Here is a 20059-nt window from a genome sequence, read left to right on the forward strand (position 1 = left end):
CCCTTTTGCTGTCACCCCCAGCGATCCAGACATCTTTAGGGCAGCAAGTTGTTTAATATAACTGTGACCAGCGATGCTGTTGTAACCTGTAAACCTATGGAAATAGCATCAAATATGTGTTCGTGAAGATGGCAGGTCTGTTGACACAGAAAGAGCAGATGTGCTTGGCACATTGTCTTGGCCAAATTCCAGCATAACTGTAATTTAATGTGTTAATGTAGTGCCTTTGCATTTACTCATGTGAAATAGAGGCTGAATTATTTTCAAAGGCCTTGCAGCCTTCCAGCTCAAGAGTGCTAAGATAGGGCAAAATCAGGCAGATGGCCCTTTTTCTCTTTTCCCTTCCTCCAGTTTCCATAACATTGCCTGGTGTCTGGATTCAGAACGTCTATGGGACTTGATGCTGTGCACCTATTCCCTATCATCCCTCCATTCCTGATGGCAAATGGCGCTGTCACCGTGGTCGGGTCACTGGTTGTGAGGATGGCACACATCGCTTGCAAGCGCTGTGAACTGTACACTTAGTAGCATCTGAGAGCAAGTCAAGCCGAAGAGACTAGCAGACCCGTTGCATGGAGAAGCCCTCGAGCCAGGCATGAGCATCCCAGCTACTATTCAGAGGGAGCCTGGGTGCAGCAGATTCATAAGGGTGGCTTTGTAGCCTCTCTTGTCCCTACCTGGAGGGGATTTCTGCTTGCCACACCTGCCCTTCCTGGTTAATTAGCTAGCTCCACCCTGAGGTGTAAGCAAAATATAGAGGAATATTTCTTCCACTCTGAAAGAGGCTTGAGAAGAAGAGTATGCAATGCAAATTTATTTATTTTTTTATTCTACAGTTATCAATCCTTGGCTTTGTTTTTCTTGAAGCAAAAGGAAATACTGTCCTGAGAGACTAATGCTTCCTGTGAGCAGTTCTAGCTCTCGATATCACTTTGGACAATACCCTCAGGCTCTGTAATTGCTGGCTTCACAGCCGACTTCCTCCCTCTGTGCACACTGACAAGCCCTTCCTCTGCCACTGGCTTTTTCTATTTGACTCACCTTGTTCTCTCTTTATACCTTTTCTACCCCTGCTCAAACAAAGGCATTTATTATGGCCTTTGCAATGAAACATCACTCTCCTGTTGTGGTGGTGTTTTTTTATTTTTATTTTTTTGTTGTTGTTCCCACTTCTTGCACCTCCGGCTAAAAAATAGCAATAAGGGTGCTATGGTTTAAATTATTTCTCGCCTACACGGTCCTAGCACAACAGAGATTGTGCAGGCAGTGGGATAGCGCGAGGCAGCATTATGACTTCCTTGCACCGTGGGCACATATCATATGGAGACTAATTCCCTAATCCTACACCAAATATGCAGCAAGCACCACCGAGGGCAAATATAACTCTTTGGCTATGTTTCTATGGGAAGCTTGGGAAGGCAACTCTAGCTACTATCAAAAGAATGAATTCCTAAACAACCTGTACCTCCTGCACTCCAATGACTCTGCTCCAGCCAAGGTGGCAAACCCTCTATGAGATAACACTGCCTGTGTGTGTATGCTCCCCTTTCCTCCCAAAAGCTTTCCAGCCAGGCTGAGCGATCCAGTGGGATGCTAGCTTCATCACATTGAATCTCAAGACAGCTATATAGAAAGAAAATCTGTTGTATGCGTTCCTTGCCCTGGGCTGGGTTGTGATGGGCACATACTGCCTGGGTACCTACGTAAGGGACCTTGAAGAGCTGACTATAACAGGTTACCCAGGGGAAAGGGACCTTGAAGAGCTGACTATAACAGGTTACCCAGGGGAGTGTGGGCATCCGAATGTTTCAAAGTTTCTAGGCTCTGCACTGGAGATTTGTAGATGGGAATGCGGTGCTTGCAGTCCCGGGGGGATACACGGCGCTGCTGCCCTCAGCGTTTGCAGCTGAATGTGTGCCGTGGAGGCTCCTCAGATGCTGAGACACTCGGGCTGCTCAGGTTGGTGATTTGTGTCCCTGGAGGCTGTGTCATGTGCGTGTGTATGTATGCATGTGAGGAAGAGTGAGCCTGCAGCTGTTCTGCAGAGCTGGTGGAGCTGGCTTAAGGTGATGGGTTGGGACATGGGCCCTTCAGAAAGCATTTGTGAGCAGTGAGATCGTGCCTTGGTGGCGTGGGTCACGCTCGGGCACACACTGTGGTGCCTCGGTTGCTGTTTTACGGGAAGGCAGTTGCTATATTTAGGGCAGAAATTTGTGGTCACTGAGGATTTGTCTCCATGAGCAAAGGCTCCATTAACAACTGGCTTCTTCCATAGGACCATGAATTACCACTTGCCTGGTCCCTGGTGTTTTACTTTAGCTTCTTTAATGCATTGAAATTGGTATTTGCCCTTTCTAATATGCTCAGAGACCCATTAGCCTCTGTCTGTAACTATGCTGGTTAATGGAGTGAAGCAGGCACTGAATGATGTGCGACCTTCCGCCTCCCACACCGCTCCATCAGCTCTGGAGCCTATAGCCTCACTTATGTACCTGCTATAGTTGATGAGATTTTCACCCCCTTCCCACCCCAAATCCATCCAGCTGAATAAGGCACTGTCCACTTACCTCCATACACTGCACCCGCTCCCCAACTCCAGTTCCACCATGGGGTAAGCTCAGGCAAACGCCTAAGCTCGTTTAGTTGGAAATGCTCCTTCTGCCCAGTGCCTTCGAGCTGGGGATCTGCAGGGCTTTTCCCTGTTCAGCAGACACAGCCTCAGAGTATTATTTTCCTTCTCATTTGGTATCTCTAAAACAGGATGATGTGGTGTCTATTGGAAAAAGAGGCTCTGGATATGCTGCCTCTGAAATGATATTGTAAACTGATAAGCATACTTACCTACAGCAAATTCCAGCTCTATTAAAGGAGATTACATACAGATGGGGAGTTAAAAGCTTAGAAAATATTTGGCTAATATTTTACTGAAGGTATATTGCCATTACGCAGCAACTGACTCCCAGCAACTCACATCCAGATGGGCAGAATACGGCCAATAAATACACCTCAGGAGGAGGAGAAAGGGTGCTTTGGTGACTCCTGCGTCCCGCAAAGCCTGTCCAAAACCCCTGCTGCCAACAGCCACTGACAGGAGCTAAGACCAACATTTGCCCTCACACCCTTTAGATTTGTTCTGAGTCATCAAGCCAACAGCATTCAAAACTCTTTTAAAAAAGAAAGAAATATGTGTTTGACATAGGTTTGACACTCTTAGTACTTACACATGGTGATTGTGACAGTTCAGCCCCATGCTTTGACTTTGAAGGTAATGAAGGACCAGCTGGTACTGCAGATGGCACAGTGGCAACACTCTTTCTTGGGAAAAAGGGAGAAGGTGGCAAGAAGACCTTAAAGAAATGTTACCTTGGAGTCTGGCATGAATTTTTTTCAGACCAGCCCGCTGGGGTAGGTAGGTCAGGCAGAAGTCAGGCAGGATTTGCTGGTGTCACTGGTGAGTTTCTGCTGCAGATTGGGACTCCACGTGAGTTGTTGTTAGAGCTGGATTTAACCCCAGGTTCCCAACATCTTTGTACTTTTCTTACATGTTTAAAGCCCATCCCAGAGTTTTGCAGCTCAAGGGCATCTGCAAATTGTGATTTATAGCTGATGCCTTATTGCATTTCTAGACTGTACTGCAAGGCAATGTCTCTGGCAGTGTCAGGGAGTCACTGTGTGGAAGGGAAGGCATAAGAGGCTTAGGTGAAAACTCTTTATCCATACATACCCGAGCAAGCCCTCAAATTCAGGCTAGTTGTTTAGCCCGAGACATTAGTTAATCAGTTGGTGTAGCGCAGGGGCCAGCTGTGCATTGCTTTTCTATTGATGTTATAACAGCCCTATTACTATTACACTAATAATATATTAGACCTAATTCGTTTTCCCTGGTTGCTGCCACCTGCTTCTGCTTAGATCCAGGGCTAATGAACAGTTGACAGTAGTTAATGAGCTTCTGCAGCAAGCATTTAAATTTCCTTGCTAACTAAAATTAGTTATCTCTTCTGGGCACCATGCTCTGCTTCCCTGGGATATTTGGCATCATTAGCTCCCTGGTGTGTCAGGGAGGAACCATCTCCATCAGCAAGAGACTGCAGCAGTGGGTGCCATCCAGAGCAGCCCTCCTCCACTGAGCACAGAAGCTGTGCTTTTTTCCAATGCTTTCCAAATTGATCTATAGACTGGTTCAGCTGTGGCTGTTTTACCAGTGACATGTCCAGCCAACCAGCCCAAGCAGCTGCTGCTCTGCAGCCACGGTGTCACCTTCCTTGCAGCAATGGTTTTTGTAATGGTGCTGTTGGTCAGTCATGGCCTGTTAGGGCTATTTTTTTGGTAACTATTCCTGCATGGTCCAAGATTTTTTTATGATAAAGATTGCTGTATGGATTGCTGATGGGGAAGAGGATCTGATCTGTGCCCAGAGATTTAGGAACTGGATCACCATTTTCCGGCTCTCCCAAGGGTGACATAGGGACCCAGGTGTCACTGATTTGCTATGTGCCAGCTGTAAATGCTGATTATAATGAAATCAGTAACTTGCTGATGCCAGCTAGGCACCTAAATTCCTTTGAGAACCAATGTGAAATGACTTTCCCAAGATGGATTAGGCACTTGGTAGCATCTGTACATAGAAGTACTGCCCACCTACCTTGCAACTCTGGTCCCAAATAATTTTTTCAAACTGGGACGTGGTGTCTTTCAAGTCACAAGGGGGTGATTGGACAACTGATTGCAGATATTTGGCTGGCTGTGTGAGGGAACGTTGAAAGGCAGTGGGACAAATGAGAGAAGGTGACCATTCAGGACATACTCCATGCCTGGGCAAGGCAACAGGCTGGCAAGGTTTGTCACCGCTGCCTGAATTGATAGTCACAGCATGCCTAGGTTCCTGCAATTTTAAGTATTTCTTGCTTCCCAGGCATTTTATAAAGATCATTTCCCCAGTTTCTCTTGTGTTTGCAGAATATGGTCTGAGGAATTAGCTCAGGTTTGCCTAGGGATAGGAAGGAGAAAGTACTCTGTAAGAGATGCTGCTCTGCGATCAAGAGCCCACCTACAGACTGCTTTGTACGGCATTGCTCAGGAAAGCAACTTTGTGTTGTTGCTAGGATTGTTGGAGCAGTAATGTACTGCTGTGAACAATCACTCAGTAAACAGGCTGATATCTCAAAAATAACTTGTTAATTCCGCTCCCCCCCCCCCCCCCCCCCAAGTTGTGCTCATCTGCATATCAATGTAAATTGTTGTTTGGATTGTCTCAGCTCTTCTGAATCTATTGGAGAAGTCTAAAGCATCACAACACATGTTCAGATGATTAACCATCCTTGTGGTTATGCACGTAAAACTCTGTGGATAGAGCTTTTCTCCCTGTTGTGTCAGCTGTGGCTCCCAGAGCCATATGGAGGTTCTGTGGTCCTCTGCAGACAGCATCTAGCACCGTCTCTGTGTTGAAAACAGTGTCCTTATCATGTTTCTGCCTCTGCTGGAGACTTGACAATCACATGGCCTCCCTGGAGCTCACAAGCCATCTGCAAAGATGTTCCTGGGATGGCCAAACCCCAAGGTTCTTGGGCTGTTGGGACCCTATTGCACAACTGAGTTTATGCTTCACTAAGTGGCTCACAAGCATGTAATTATTACAGTCCTTATCCCAACAGCTATGCTGTGATGTCAGAAACATGGATCAATTCTTAAATTAAAAAAAAAATAAATTATCTGATAATTATTCACCAATATGCTGATGATACCCAGCAGCAGAACTGTGGTAAGGAGAAAGTGGCAGTACTTTATGGGAGTGAATCTTGGTGGCAACTTCTATGTCAATGTGAAGTTAAAAAGAAAAAAATTTGCAAGAAAGAAAAAAGCCTCTGCAACCTCAGTCACTTTTGAAACCACCATCCCACTTCCAGACTTGTGTCTGTCTTGTGTGATAGATGTGATAGTGTCTCAAGACATATTAAGAGCATATTAATTCTCTTTTACTATTCTGCTTTAAGGAAAAAAGACAAATTATGCCTTGTGAAGAAGCCATTTGCTATAAAGTGTAAAAATGCTTTAATATTAATATTTTATAATAAAATTCATGACATATTTATAAACACTCTATCAAGCATTTACAACTGAACCACAACTGAGAGTTTGGACCGGAATAAATAAGCAAGGACACAGCTAGTATGAAATATACATCTTAATTTTTATAATTGTGTGTGCTTTATTCTTTACACAAATGGAATGGATGCGCAGAGTATTTACACATAACAGGAGTGTAAGCTGGACAGGGTATTTTGTAAACTCCAGTTCAGATTCTGAGTACCCCACACTACAGCTGGACTGAGAAACATCCTGCTCAAGAGACGCGCGCCGGCCAGCGTGCCGGATGGAGTAGCCTGCTGAGTACAGGCCACTGCATTCGGAAATTCGGGCTGGCCAATTCAAATTTAGGAACACAAATCCAGAAATTAAAAGGTTGCTATCCCACTAAGAGCCAACAGTGTTGCCTTTTTTTTTTTTCCCCCTCTTTTTTTTTTTTCTTTTCTTTTTTTTGCCTTCCCCCCCCATCCCCCCAGAGATCTTGCTTAGGATGCTGGCAACCGCCCATCCCCAGAAATGCTGTTTGACACCAGGGCAAGTTGCGCTGTAGGTCAGGGCCAGACGGCGTAAGCGGCTGACATGAGGGGTGACGGACTGTGTCTCACACTCCTCGCCTTAAAGGTAAGAGCCTCAAAGGGGCCAACAGGGTAGTGGTTCCTATTGCTTTTGGTGAGATGTCAGTGGGGCTGAAGCCTTCTGAAAATCTGGCCGCAGTATTTGGCCCGTGGGGTGTCTTTTTGTTCAGCAGTTTCACAGCACCTACCTCAAATGGATCTTGGTCCATGACTTGTCCCTCTGGGTGCTACAGTAATAGAAGCGGTAAATAATGATGGAAATGCTGAGCTGCTGTTTATCTGTGTGTCCTTGGTGTTTTACAGTAACGCTAAAAAACCGGTGTAATGGGGAGGACTGATGTGTGACTTCAGGTGGTGTAAATGGGATGGACTCCACTGAAATCAATGGAGTAGCTGTGATTTACACCAGCTGAGGACCTAGGCTAGCTATACGCTGAATAGATTTTAGATGTTATTTGCTGTTAGCTTTGATGCTGATTTGTGCCCTAAAATGGGAACCCTTTTTTTAACATAATGATGACCCCGTTCTTACTTCTGAACTAATTAACAAGATATCTGAGTTTTAATGGGATGGGAAAACACATTTATTCCACCAAGGCATGGGCTTGAGCACATGAATGCAGTCGAACAGTGAACTGCATGCATAACATGGCAGACAAAATGTTCAAGAGAAAAAATGTTGAGATTAAAAGCTGTGAAGGATAAGAGACCACCTTCTGCTAACACGGCAGATATTATGGCTTTAAAACTGCAGCTTAAGAAGAAGATCGAGACTTTTGTCATTAACGCTATTTTCCCTACAAATATCCTCATGTGTTGCCACTCACTGAATCCTCTGGTCAGGGATACAATTTGAAAACCAAAATATGTGCAAACCAAAACAAAATTACGATTAGACTGAGTGCTGATAAGCAAGTAACAGTGAAGGTGTAACACCAAAAATTTCTCCACAGAAAACTAATGTAAATAAGTAGGTGGACGTTGTGTAACTAGGACACTGTCGCTGGCTCGTAGTGGTTATTAGCTCAGGTTCCACACTGCTCTCCAGGATGAGGATTTGAAATTTCAGTGCAACGGAGAGATTTCTTGTCCTTGACTTTCACAGGGTGGTTCCTAGGACCCTATCCACACCGGAGCATCAAACCATGCTAGCTACAAACACAATTACATCACAGAATATTTATCTAGGAACAGCCTTTACTACCAAAGAAATTACAAAGCGCTAGCATGGACAGGGTACCTCTGTAGGAAGGGGGAATTAAACAAGAAAGAGGCTCTTTCACTGGCGGGTGGTCAGACCGTAAGACCAGTGAAGAGTGCCGTTTCACTGAGCCCTGTTAGCAGGCTCTCAATGAGTCAGTGCACGGAAGATGTTTTGTGGCAAGGAGAAATAAATAGGCTGTAACATTGCACATCTGCACAAAGCTAGCGAGATGTCGTCATGATCATTCATGGGTGGACAAAAAGCTGCGATAATTTTGGTTCTGCTTAGACCCTACGGTGCTACACACTGTGCCAGAACATGAGAAATAGCACCAGGGGTGTGATCTGGCACTTTTCCTAAAGGGTCCAGCATTTGCCTCATGTTTAGATATTTGCGAGTCTTTTACATGGACAGAAAAGGAATCTGATTACGCTAAGCTGTGTTAGCACCAATATGGTCTCAGGTGCCAATTGCTGTTTGGTTGTGAGGTTGGGCTTTTTTTTTTTCCACCAGATATAATTTTGCATGAATCTTATGTTTCTCTTCCTCCTCCCACTACCACCCAGTATGATCTGAACAGCTGCAATGCAAAAATGAGTGGCAGCTCTGAGGATGCTGAAACATGAAACACAAAATGTCAACGCACAAAACAAATGGGAGTACAAGTCCTAAGGGAAATAAGACCTTGCACTGTTTCTCTTTGTGATTTGTTTTTAAATATATGTTTTATTAAAAAAAAAAAAAAAAAAAAAAAAGAAGTGCAATGGCAACTCTAAACTGGAAGCACAAACAACAGACAGGGAAAAATAAATAATGTTACTACAGTAACCAAGGACTGATGGAAAAATTGATTGTACTCAGCCATAGTGTTACTGTTCACCGTAAAGCACAGCACATGACAAAGCAAAACAGTTGCTAGTAGGATAGTACCGTAAAAGGCTGCATGCTGAACTAAGAAACAAAGAAGCAGATGTGATTGATTGCTTAAAAACAGAGCTGAAAATTAAAATGAAGTTCCTGCTTTAGGATACTTGGTTTTTCAGGTCTGGTGGGTTATTTCCCAACCTGGGGCAATAGTACTTTGCCAGCATGGAAAATCCATAGCTTCCAAAGATCTGGGGTCACTCTGTGGATTTCTGCAGAATTATCCAAAATCGAAGCTTTCATTTGTTTATATTTTGTAAAAAAAAAAAAAAAAAGTTTCTAGCCCTTCTGGTTACAAAGCGCTTTTGAAGACTTCACTGAAACCCTCCTTTACAACTCTGCGCTGGCCAGGCAAGAAAAATAGTAGTTAAAGAAGTGTGAACTTCTCAAAGTTACCATAGTAGGGCAGTAAGTGAGGGGCCACCTCAGGGCCACTAAAATGCCCGTAGTTTTAACCCTGTCACTGCTGGTGGCTATATTGCAAACATCCAGCTAGTCACGCTGTCTGCGGAGGTTGGCTGGAGATACCTGTCAGCTTGACAGGGTGTAGAAATGTAAGCTTCAAATAGACAAGTAACTGAGGAGTCTATTTAAGCATTTGCCCTTAAAATGTCCTTAAGCATTAGGGTTACTCTAGCCACCAGCTGGTAAGCATCAGACTCCTGCGGCGCAGCAGGCAGGAGAGTGGGTTTTGTAGAAGACTTGGTCCAGCAGCAGCAAAAGCCATTCAGTTTACCATCGTAACACCTCCCCGCAGCAGTCCCCGTGTGTGGCAGTGAAGAATGGCATCAGTATACAAAGGAAGGGCAATGTGAAACGAGAAAAAAATAGCTCCCTCTCCCCTCCCCTGCACCTGAAACTGCAATTCCACAGACTTTCCCCAAATCCCTCACAAATGTCCATTGCCTCAGTTTTTGCTTTTCGGACCCTTGTTGACTGTGAAATGAATGAAGATACAAGTTAGTTGGTGACCTGCCTGCTTGCAAAGAGAGGAAAGATCAGACGCTTTTGGTATTTCCTTTAAAGAAACAGGAAGAATCATTAACCATTTGGGGGTGAAGTGTGACTCCCTCCAAAAGAGAAATTATTAACTGCATTCAAGCACTGACATTTTACTTCTGAAAAATTGTCCATTTCAATTTAAAGATGCATTATCCTTTTCTGTTCAGAAAAGGTCCTATGGGGCGGTCAGTTCAAGAGATCTTTCCACAGGAGTTCATCGTGATTAAATAGAGGCAAGGGAGAGGATTAAATTGAGAGAAAAACAAGATGACAGCTACAATTTAAGGAATTATCTTGCTCATCATTAATAATAGAGAATCTGTTACTGAAAAGGGATAATGCAACTTATGGTCCTCTTTACATTTTACAGTCGCACAAGGGTGTAAATATTTAATCTTTCAATTAATTAATCTTTACAAAAATCTCACAAAAACATTTTTACCTATAGAAATTAGTTTCTATACATCAATATATTTTTATTTTTATAAATTATTCCATCTTTAAGTGCCTTCTATCAATATAAATGATAAAATAGACAATCAAAAATTTTAAAGCTTTTCCCAGTTGTATCCCTCCTTGTCAACATAGGTGCTGTGAATCCTCATACATGCGTGTGTCCGCATGGGAATGTGTTTGTGTGCACGTGTGTGTGATGTGAAATGCTTCCATCCTCTCCCACCCCCAAACTCCACTAAAATAAACTATATTGTTAGTTCCTGATGCAATAGTGTTTCCAAAGGGGAGAAAAGAAATGCTTGACTGGGTTTCAGAAATCAAAAGATGTGCATAGTTACCAAAGTCGAGGAGTACCAACTACAAATGTGCAATGACAAGCTTGGAATAGGACCCACCTCCCAGTCAAGTCAAAGAGCATCCCACCAGTGACTTCAGTAGGAAGTGGACCAGGTACTCTGAGCTTGATTTTGCAAGGTGCGTGTGGCCCTGATCTAGCAAAATGCTTAAGCCTGTGCTTGGCTTTGAGCACATGAATAGTCCTACTGGAAGTGATGGGACTGAATGACATAGGGAAGGATCACAAGGGGCTCCAAGTCAGCGGGCTACTCATGTGTAGGAACTGGGGTCAAGTGCTGAGCGCCTTGCAGGATCAAGCCCTATATGAGGTTCAAGAGCTGGGAACTTCTCTTTAAAGCAATCAACACACTGAGCTCAGCCATTGAAATCGATCAGAATGTCCACATGGGCACAGGAGGTGGCTAGCTCCCCTTGACAGAGGGTCTCCATGTGAAAAGTTTATACCTACAACTGGTGCTCTGAGCACACAACAAATTTGCTTTATAAGGTAGAAATCTTTTTGTTCCTACCCTTTGACCCATCAGTGTCCTTCATGGCTTCAAACACTTTGTGTTGTACATTCATCAAAATTCACATTGACTGCAAAGAACATAAATGCAACAAAAACAGGAAAGCCTCCAAATAGTATATTATAGTTTTCTTCTAAATATTCTCCCATTGTAATCAGAGGTGCAGTGGCTAATTTATAATTTTTCCTTTGAAGGAATCCAGATGAAAGGCCCAGATTGTTCTTCAATTACAAGTTTGCATTGATTATATATATCTTCTAAGCTATCTCCTTGGACAATAGCTGCAGTAGAGAAAACATATCGATACTTCTTTTAATTGAGATATTCTACAGCATCCAGTGTCAGCAGATTTTCAGTGCACTCGTAAATACTGATGAAATAAGAGGGAATACTAGCGCACTGTGATGTTGATTATGGAAAAGTCATACCCCTGCAGATGGCAACTAAGTTCAAACCAATGGCACCTTCCCACGACAGAGACCCAGCCCACTGCTTATAGTGGGGAGACTGAGCTTGGTTGGTTTAGAGAACTAGCAGTTCTGTCCTAGGGGAGAGCAGTGTGGTGGGTTCCCACTGTTCCAAGCCAAGCTTTACATTTTGTTTGGTTTAGAGGCTACTTCAGCAATGAGTAGCAGCAGATTTACAGCCTGTTCTTTTCCTGACCTGGTTATAATAAACTCACTCTTGGCTGCAAAAGTTAGCTAGGTCAGGCCCAAGCTGACAGAAGACAGAGCAACTGCAACATAAAGCACAGTGTCTATACTCTTAAATTCCTTGTCCTCCCAGCAGAAATCTGGAACTTTGGGTTATTTGCACTGGCAGCACGTGGAAGGGCAACTGGGGGCTTCTGAGTGTTATCCACAAATACCAGTCCCCTGATTAGGGAGCTGCCTAAACCTGGCCAGAGGAAATGCTGAGACCCAGAGGAGGTCTTAAATCTTTCTCTTTTCCAGGTCAGGAAGAAGATGCCCTTCTTTTTCCCTCCCATGATCTATAGCTTGAGCTCTTATCTTGAGCTGGCAAGGAATTCTTTGGTCTGTACAAATGCAATGATGCAACATTTTTACAGACTTCATTAAAAGCAGTTTTGGGTCAGGGAGGGAATCAAATCAATGCACAGCTATTCCTTCAGGGCATCAACCTTTTGAGGAGTTGAACGCCTCAACTGCTGTTGAATTTCAGGGAAACAATAGTCTCTAGCCAGGAATCCTTACTCCGGGCACAGTATACTGGTATGCACTCTGGGCCAGAGACAAAGCTGATCCAGTTCTTTTGCAGTAAGAGACTATATCTTGGGGGATAAAATTGTTTTTAATAAAAACATACCTGTAAAATATTCTCCAAATTCTTGTTCTAATTTAATTGCTCGATCATAGGTTTTCTTCGCTTGCTCCTCTGTAAGACGTTTATTCATTTCCCTAGAAACACAGAGGAAGTCATCAAAAAGTTTAGATTCTTACTAGAACAGTTTTCTAAAAGATACATTCAGCTGACTCACAAGTGGATTGAGATCAGAACAAGAATCAAGTGGTGAAATTCTTCCATCAATTCAGGAGCAGTTTCAGTGTTTTAAATTTCATTCTTCTATAGTATAAAGCTACATTTCCAGGCTATTTCCCATTTCTCCACTAAATTTCTATTTTGGGTTCACTGCTCTAATCTCCCAAACAAAATACGAGGCTCAAATCTGGTAACTGCTGACTGAGATGGACTTGTGTTATCAGGAACCCATGGGTAAGTCTGGGAGCCAGGTGGTCTCGAGGTCTGAGCACTCGGAGCACTCCTGCCTCCAGAGCTGGAGCTTCTTCAGGAACCTCTTTGCCTCCCAGCCCCACAGCTGGCTGTCTCAGCTCAATAAGGTTGGCCAAACTGCTGAAATGGAAGCTGGCTTTCGACTGGGGCTTTGGCTATGGAAGTGAAATCATGGCTAAAGGCAGGACTCAGCACACTGAGATTCCTGACCCTGTAGAAGGTATCTCACAGTCAGGAGGATGTGTGTAGGGAAGCCTCAGAAGGACCCAGAATGTCTTCCAGAGAGACTTCTTGGTTCAGCTGGGGCCATGAATTCCAGATATCACAAGAAATCAAACTGAATCTTTCCAGCAGGAAGAATTATGATGAGTAATCTATTTATGTTCTCTGTTCCAGTCCTTTCTGATTAACTAGTGAGATTCCCAGTCAAGTGTGTCTTCTTGATTCTAAAACGTACAGGGTGCCAATAAAGGTAAAAACATAGATGGTGTCACTAACATTCTCTTATTGCCAATGTTTTGCTATTTGGTGGAGCATTTCTGTTTCAACAGAGGCATTATTTAATAACTTTCAGAAATTAGTTGTCTTGCTGCTGCACGCTCAGCTTTTAATACCACTGCATACTTGCAAAGAATCAAGCTCATACTCATTGACTGCCTTATGCACACATGCCTGCAGATACCCACATTAATTAGCAATAATAGAGTTTGCCCGTTCTAGCATTTTTTCACAGCATGGATTCATTTTTCCTAAAACATGATGGAAATTTTCTGAGGCAACTAAGAAAATGAGAGAAGGGAGCATCTTGTGTTCTACATAAATCTGATTTAATGCCTTGCTCTGAGTCATATGATTATGTGCTAATGGACCGTATACAGTACGACATGGGTGATGCATGTAGGAAATTATGTGCATGATAGTGCAGTAAAAAAATGAACTTGCTACATCTGACTCCTACCTGGCTGCTGAAAACTACCCTGTGAGGTGTCCAGGATGCAAAAAGGCATTTCTAGAAATGACTTAAAGCTGTCTATCTACCTAACTAACCATATAGCTGGGAAAACCGCTTAGAAAAATCCCTCTGAAAGCACCAATGCAAAGCAGAAAGCAAATTTATAACATGAAGGACAAAAAAGATTTCTTTAAAAATTTCTGACAGTTATTTGTGAATTATATAAAGAGTTTTAATATTTGCCAATATGTATCATGCTGCTAAATTTGCAATACTACTAATTCTATTTATAAAAAGATTGCTATCTAAGTGAGTTCAGGTGAGCTTCTTATCAGCTATGCCTACTTGAACATATCTTTAGGTGACTGAACCAAAACTCTGTCTTGAAGTGGGACATATCATTGCAAATTCTTATGCAAACTTAACATTTCCATCTTAAGGACACTTAGCCAATATTCCAGTGCTAAGAACATCCTCTTCCTTACAGATCTATTTCTGGTAAATTTTTGAGAAGTACTCCTCAAGATCTTTGAATATCAGAGGAGAAAATACAAATAAAAATATAAACAAGCATTTCAAATAATAAGTACTTTTAAGTAAGCAGAAATTTGCATTACGCTTTCAGGTTGTAGATTTGCCTGGGGTATAAAACTGCGCAGATGCCTCTGCCTATCCTGTGCCTTCAGGAGAGAGGATGGAGGAGGGGGAGGACCATGATGTCCATTTTTCATGATGAATTAAAAGTGATGTCAAACTGTAGTCCCTTCTAATTTTTTTATTCCTTAGCCAGGGACCTGCACATCTGGTGAATTCAAAATGCTTGTTCCTGCAGGCACATTTTCCAGGGTTGTCTTCCTCTCCCACCAAAGAGGTCACCCAGGCAGGCTCTTCATTACTTCCAGCTCTCACCCCTGTGATCCCACCACCGTCCTCCTCTTCTAGAGAGAGAGGCCAGTTGAGAGGCACCAACAGAGATGCCTCTGGGATTAAACCAACTGGAGTCATGTAGAGGTGGGGAAGGTAGCAAGGACGGAAGGGTGGGAGGGCAGGATGACAGACCAGCTTGTTTACAGCAATTTGATCGCCAGGACTGAATTTAATTGAAAAAAGCAGGATCAGGAGACATCCAGCTCAAGCTGTGTGTTCTGATTGCTTTTACATCCAATAGCCCCTTACAGTGTTCCATTGCTGTGGTCATTAGTGTTAGTATGGTATTTCCAGAGAACTGGTGATGACCAGGTTTCATGTGCAGGTGCAAGCTTAATTTCAGCTCCCTTCACTCTTCTTACCTTCACTGTTAGATGAGGGCAAAGGAACAATGCATAAAACAGAATTAGACTTCAAGTGCTGATTTTGCTGCTAGTTAAATCTTTTGACTTTGTTTCTCTGCGTCTTCCAGTTAGCAATTTTTTGTCTTTTATGGTTTTACTTTGCTGTTACACTAACTTTTAAACTCATTTGTATGAACAATAGTCTATGGCAGATAAACTTACAATCTTTGTGTTGTAATAGTTATGTACATAAAAAAGACCGAGTGAACACTGTTATGCTGTCATAAAAATGTCTTCTTTCTGTTCCCACAGAGCACTGGCTTACCATGTTAAACTTCTCCATACTAAATAATAGTATCTGTTGGAAAGGTGTTATATCTGTTTATCTACGCACACCCTACAACTCACTGTCACTGACGTCAGAGTATATATTTGTAGGCCCATTACTAAATAAAATAAATGATTTTCACAAGCAAGGGACTCAGAGCTATGTCATTATTCTCAAGACAATTCTTGAAAAATAATGATCCTGTTTATATAAAAGAGTTCTCATTTCTGTTAGAAACTAATTTTGGGTACTGTTTGATAAGAGAAATAAACATTAGATAGATTAACTAGCTAAAAAGATCACTTGTGGAAAGCAGGCTGCAGGGGATAAACTAATTTAGAATGCCTGCATTCATTACATTTTTCCCTTTTTTTTTTTTTTCAGGAGTTGTATTGTATTTACCTAATTTATTTACATAAGCCATATTACTGCAAAAAATCCCAAACTGGTATTGATATATAAAGACTTTTGCAGTCTCATGAAAGTTTGGATTTCTAATTAAGGGTGTCTTCCACAGGGTATTTGAGGAACAAGGAATTAAAAGTCACATAATGGATTTCACTTTGTTTGTCCCTACCATACTGTCAACGCTGAGGCAGGTTTAGATTTAGAGAGTGAAGAATAGCTTACTTTCGAGTTATACCAGCAAGTGAAATTATGCTAACTCTGCATAACTTTTGTCCTAAGTAAAATATTAGCATTGCTTTGGTTTAGTAACAGGATGATTGTCATAATATTTTGCATCTTCAGAACACTTTTCAGTCAATCTGTTCAAGGATTTGCTGTTCTTACATCAAATAAATGAAGCCTTTATGTTTTTGCCACATTTCTGGCTCTAATGTATTTTTCAGAGTAAGGGCCACTTTTATTGCGTGATTTGTTTGGGGTTTTTTATCACTCCAGGTTCAGTGTCAGCGTTAAACAAACAATGGAAATATTTTATGGATGGGAAAACTGTAGGTTAAGATTGATCTTAAAACAATCAATGCAGAAGGTAGGCTATCAGACTACCCCTCCCCTTCTATGCAGCAACAATAATCAGAATATAATTGAGTTGTAGGGCTGGAAAGAAATGTCAAGAAGGCATCCAACCCAAAATGGCTTTGGTCAGGATGGGGCTGTCCGAGTGCCACGTACTGTGCATCGTTCCCTGCAACGTGGCTGGGCGTGCAACAACCTTTATCACCAAAAGGCAGGGCCAGGGAGGATACACATTTGTGTGATGGGCCGTGTTAGCATCCTCCCAGCTCTGTCACCCAGTGGTTGTGGGAACACCCTCACCGTAACCAGATAGGCATCTGTCACAGGAGGGGGGATGCCTACATTTTAGTTGGTACCTATGGCATTACCAGGCATTTGCGGAGCCTTTGGTGAGGGGAAGGCACAGAGTTCAAAGTTTCAGCCCTAGCACAGAAAATTAAGCTGATAACTCTCACATGATTGTAAGTGTATGTGGAAAACAATTGATCACTTTTGAAATTGAAAGCCTGAGCTTTAACCAGTATGAAGATCGCTTCCATAGTTCCTCCACAGCCTTCTCCCCTTGACACTAGGTAACCCTCATTCCTCCTCCACTTCCAGGGTGGAACCCAAAACCAGGCCAGTGCTCCAGCTGAAGCCTTATCCCTGCCCAGTAAAACAAAATTGTCTATTGTGTCCTTATGGAACACTGATGTTAATACAGCCCACAGTGGCAGTTTCCTTTTTTGCAATTGCATTATCCATCTATTCATATTCCTGTGCAATCCATCCCAGAAAAGCCAGATGCTTTTCTGCAGTGTTATAGCTTATTCCCTGCTTGTACTTGTGCATTTCATTTTCTGTCCTTTTTCTGTGCTGAACTTCATCCTACTGATCCTACATCAAGTTTTAATCTTACCCTTCAAAGTGCTTGCCACCTGCTCAGCCTTGAGTTATTAATAAACTTTCCAAAAGTATTGTCCAATTAATTGTTCAAGTAATTAATGAAAATAACAAGTAGTCCCAAACAGGGGCAGAGCTCAGGACATATACTTGCAGGATTTCTGTTACCCTCCCAGTTTAACAACGTAATTTTCAATGACTGCGTATGCTTGTGCACATGCTCTCTAGTGATTCCCTCTGGACTATACTTCCCATAGCTGCTACCGAGAATGTTCCATGGAGCTAGAACAAAAATCAAATGCAATACAATCATTGATATCCACCTCATGAAAGAAGGAAATAAGACCGATTTTCTCTCAATATGCATACATTGGCTGCCTTTTACAATGTTTTTATCCTCTCAGTTATTGTACTTGAGTTCCCTGGATCTCAGTGTTATTCTGAGTATTGAAATTAGGTTCCCTGGTGACCGCATAAAGTTGGTGCCTTCTCTTTCCTTCTTTAAGTGTTATGTTTACCCCTTTCCAGTCCCATGGGTAGCCTTGCCTATCCTTTTACAGACCTTCAAGTAGCTGAAGGGCTAATGAAGAGGCGCACACTGCAAATCTGACATAGGTTTACCTTCTGGTTCACCCCTGTGACCAGACTCTACACCTCAGGAGCACCCAAGGCTAGATGGAACAAGCCATGCCACATGAGTCCTCGGAGAACTTGCTGCACAGGTTGGAACAAGTACACTGAGCACTGGCAGGACCATGGTCCAGCACGTTAGCCCACATGTCGCAGTGTGAAAGGTTCAAAGGCAGCTTTGGCTTGTTCCTTGAGGTGCCAGGATAGAGTGGATGGCAGGTAGGGAGGGCAATTCCTCTCATTATTACTGATTTTAGAGGACAGGCAAATGTAGACTGAAGACCTGTTTTCTGCCACTTGAACCGTACCCTGAAAATAAAACGCTTGAAGGAGTTTGTACTTACATCAGAGGTTCCCATGATTTAGGCTTAATGAAGATAGCGATGGGATAGAGTTGTGCAACTTGTAGTCGTTTGATAGCGTTTCCTGACACATCGAGTATACAGTGCTTGCCCTGTTGGAAACACATGAGGATGTGTTTATTTTTGCAGAGTTTGCTGCAGATCAGGCAAAAGATGGGGAGCAATTCTGTGATGCAGTGCCCTGGAATGAGGTTGTTACTGGCACACCAGGGAAAGGGGACGCCAGGTCTTGCACTCCACTCCTCTGCGCTCTTTCCTTTGCTTTAGTGCTAATATAAAATATACACTGGAGATACGGGAACAAACCTGGTTTTTATTTCTACTGGGATGAACTTTGCAGGGGGAGAGGATTTTCTTCAGAGATGAGGAAAATTATTTCATAAAAATAATAAGATGTCTACATTCTTACTGGTTAATTCAGTCCTTGTTTGTGTCAAAGACTCCCCGAGTCACCTGAGGCAAGTCATTTAATCTTTCTGTGCTTCATTCTTTTGCCTCTGTGAAAGTGAGATAAGTTTATTTACCTGTCTTACAGAGGGAAGAGGGAAGGCTGCTTTGGGGCATACCTGAGGCACTGTGTTAGATCTCTGAATCGGTGGCACCAAATTCAAGTACAGAAAGTGCCAAGGTTGTTGTCATTCAAAGTCAGAGACTCCGCTTGTGGAGTCATTATAAAGCCCATAAATATTAGGATGCCGTTCTGCAGATATTTTATATTTTTGGCAGAAGGATCATGTCTGAGATACAATGTGGAAACAAAACAGATCATCTTGCATGGGCAATAAAACTAGTGCCAACATACCCTTTCTGCCACAAATCTCACAGACTGGACACTAGTTCCATATAAATTATCGTTGTACTGCCCAGCTTCTATAAATTTGTGCTCTTGGATGTCTTTTTCCATTTGTTCTCTTGAAATGACAAAATGATAATCTCTTCCATCCACTTCATAGTCACGCTTTGGCCGTGTGGTATCTGCATGAAACAAGAGATGGAAGATCAAGAAGTCTGTGAAAACATTTGATGTGAAAAAATGCAGTAATTAACGTTTGCTCAGTGGCAATGCTGTGTCTGCTTTAAGTGGAGCTACTCCACATTTGGGAGGAGATCTTTGGCTATTACACACTGTTTTCAATGGAGTTATGACAATAAAGCTGCCTTTTTGTACTAGTACCTTCTGATGTTTACCTCTAATTAATACTTAAAGGCTACTGTAAAATTAGGTTTTACCAGAATTCCACATTTTTTTCAGCAGGAACATGCACAAACCTCAAATACAAAATGCATTCCGGATTGCAAATCTAATCCTATTACAGTGATGAAATTAATTGTCATATCATCAGTTCAATTTAGACTTAATTATAAGCCTGACTCTGATCTCACCTCTAGCGGTTTTAAGCTGGTGTATTTGCAGAGACAACGGTTTGGAATGAACTATGACTGCAACGAGGGGCTGGAAATAAACACCCAGTGAGCTCTAAGGATCCAATATATAAATACTCTGCTTTATTCAGGGTCCAACATTGCTTGCAGATTAGACAGTCTAGATCTCACACAAATCACAGATCGCTCTGTATTTTTATTGATGGATGCTGTGTAACTGAGTTGAAATATTTCACATTTTACCAGTACTTCAAACTTTATCCCATTTAAGACATCACAGATTAATTGATTAGTAAACTGAGTCAGTGGGTGGAAGGCTCCTTATTTCAAAAATGCTACAGCTTTTGAGACAATTCTTTTGAGAAATTCTTTCCAGACCTTCACAATCTTTTTCTGTTTGTTCCTTT

The 20059-nt window shown here is 42.4% G+C and overlaps 1 protein-coding gene across 23 annotated transcripts in view; it reads right to left on the reverse strand.

Annotated features, from left to right (window-relative positions):
• Positions 1-8314: 8314 nt before the first annotated feature.
• Positions 8315-20059, reverse strand: part of DLG2 (discs large MAGUK scaffold protein 2) — a 1040329-nt gene continuing 1028584 nt past the window's right edge. For all 23 annotated transcript variants that reach the window (XM_055801296.1, XM_055801300.1, XM_055801304.1 and 20 more), the window contains 4 exons: positions 19072-19244; positions 18252-18361; positions 12438-12529; positions 8315-11392 (listed from right to left, as the gene is read on the reverse strand). In XM_055801296.1, the coding sequence (XP_055657271.1) occupies positions 11286-11392; positions 12438-12529; positions 18252-18361; positions 19072-19244 (482 nt within the window). In that variant the 3' untranslated portion in view covers positions 8315-11285. The remainder of the gene's footprint in view (positions 11393-12437; positions 12530-18251; positions 18362-19071; positions 19245-20059) is intronic.

This window comes from Falco peregrinus, chromosome 4, assembly GCF_023634155.1.
Source record: "Falco peregrinus isolate bFalPer1 chromosome 4, bFalPer1.pri, whole genome shotgun sequence".
Classification (NCBI taxonomy): Eukaryota; Metazoa; Chordata; class Aves; order Falconiformes; family Falconidae; genus Falco; species Falco peregrinus.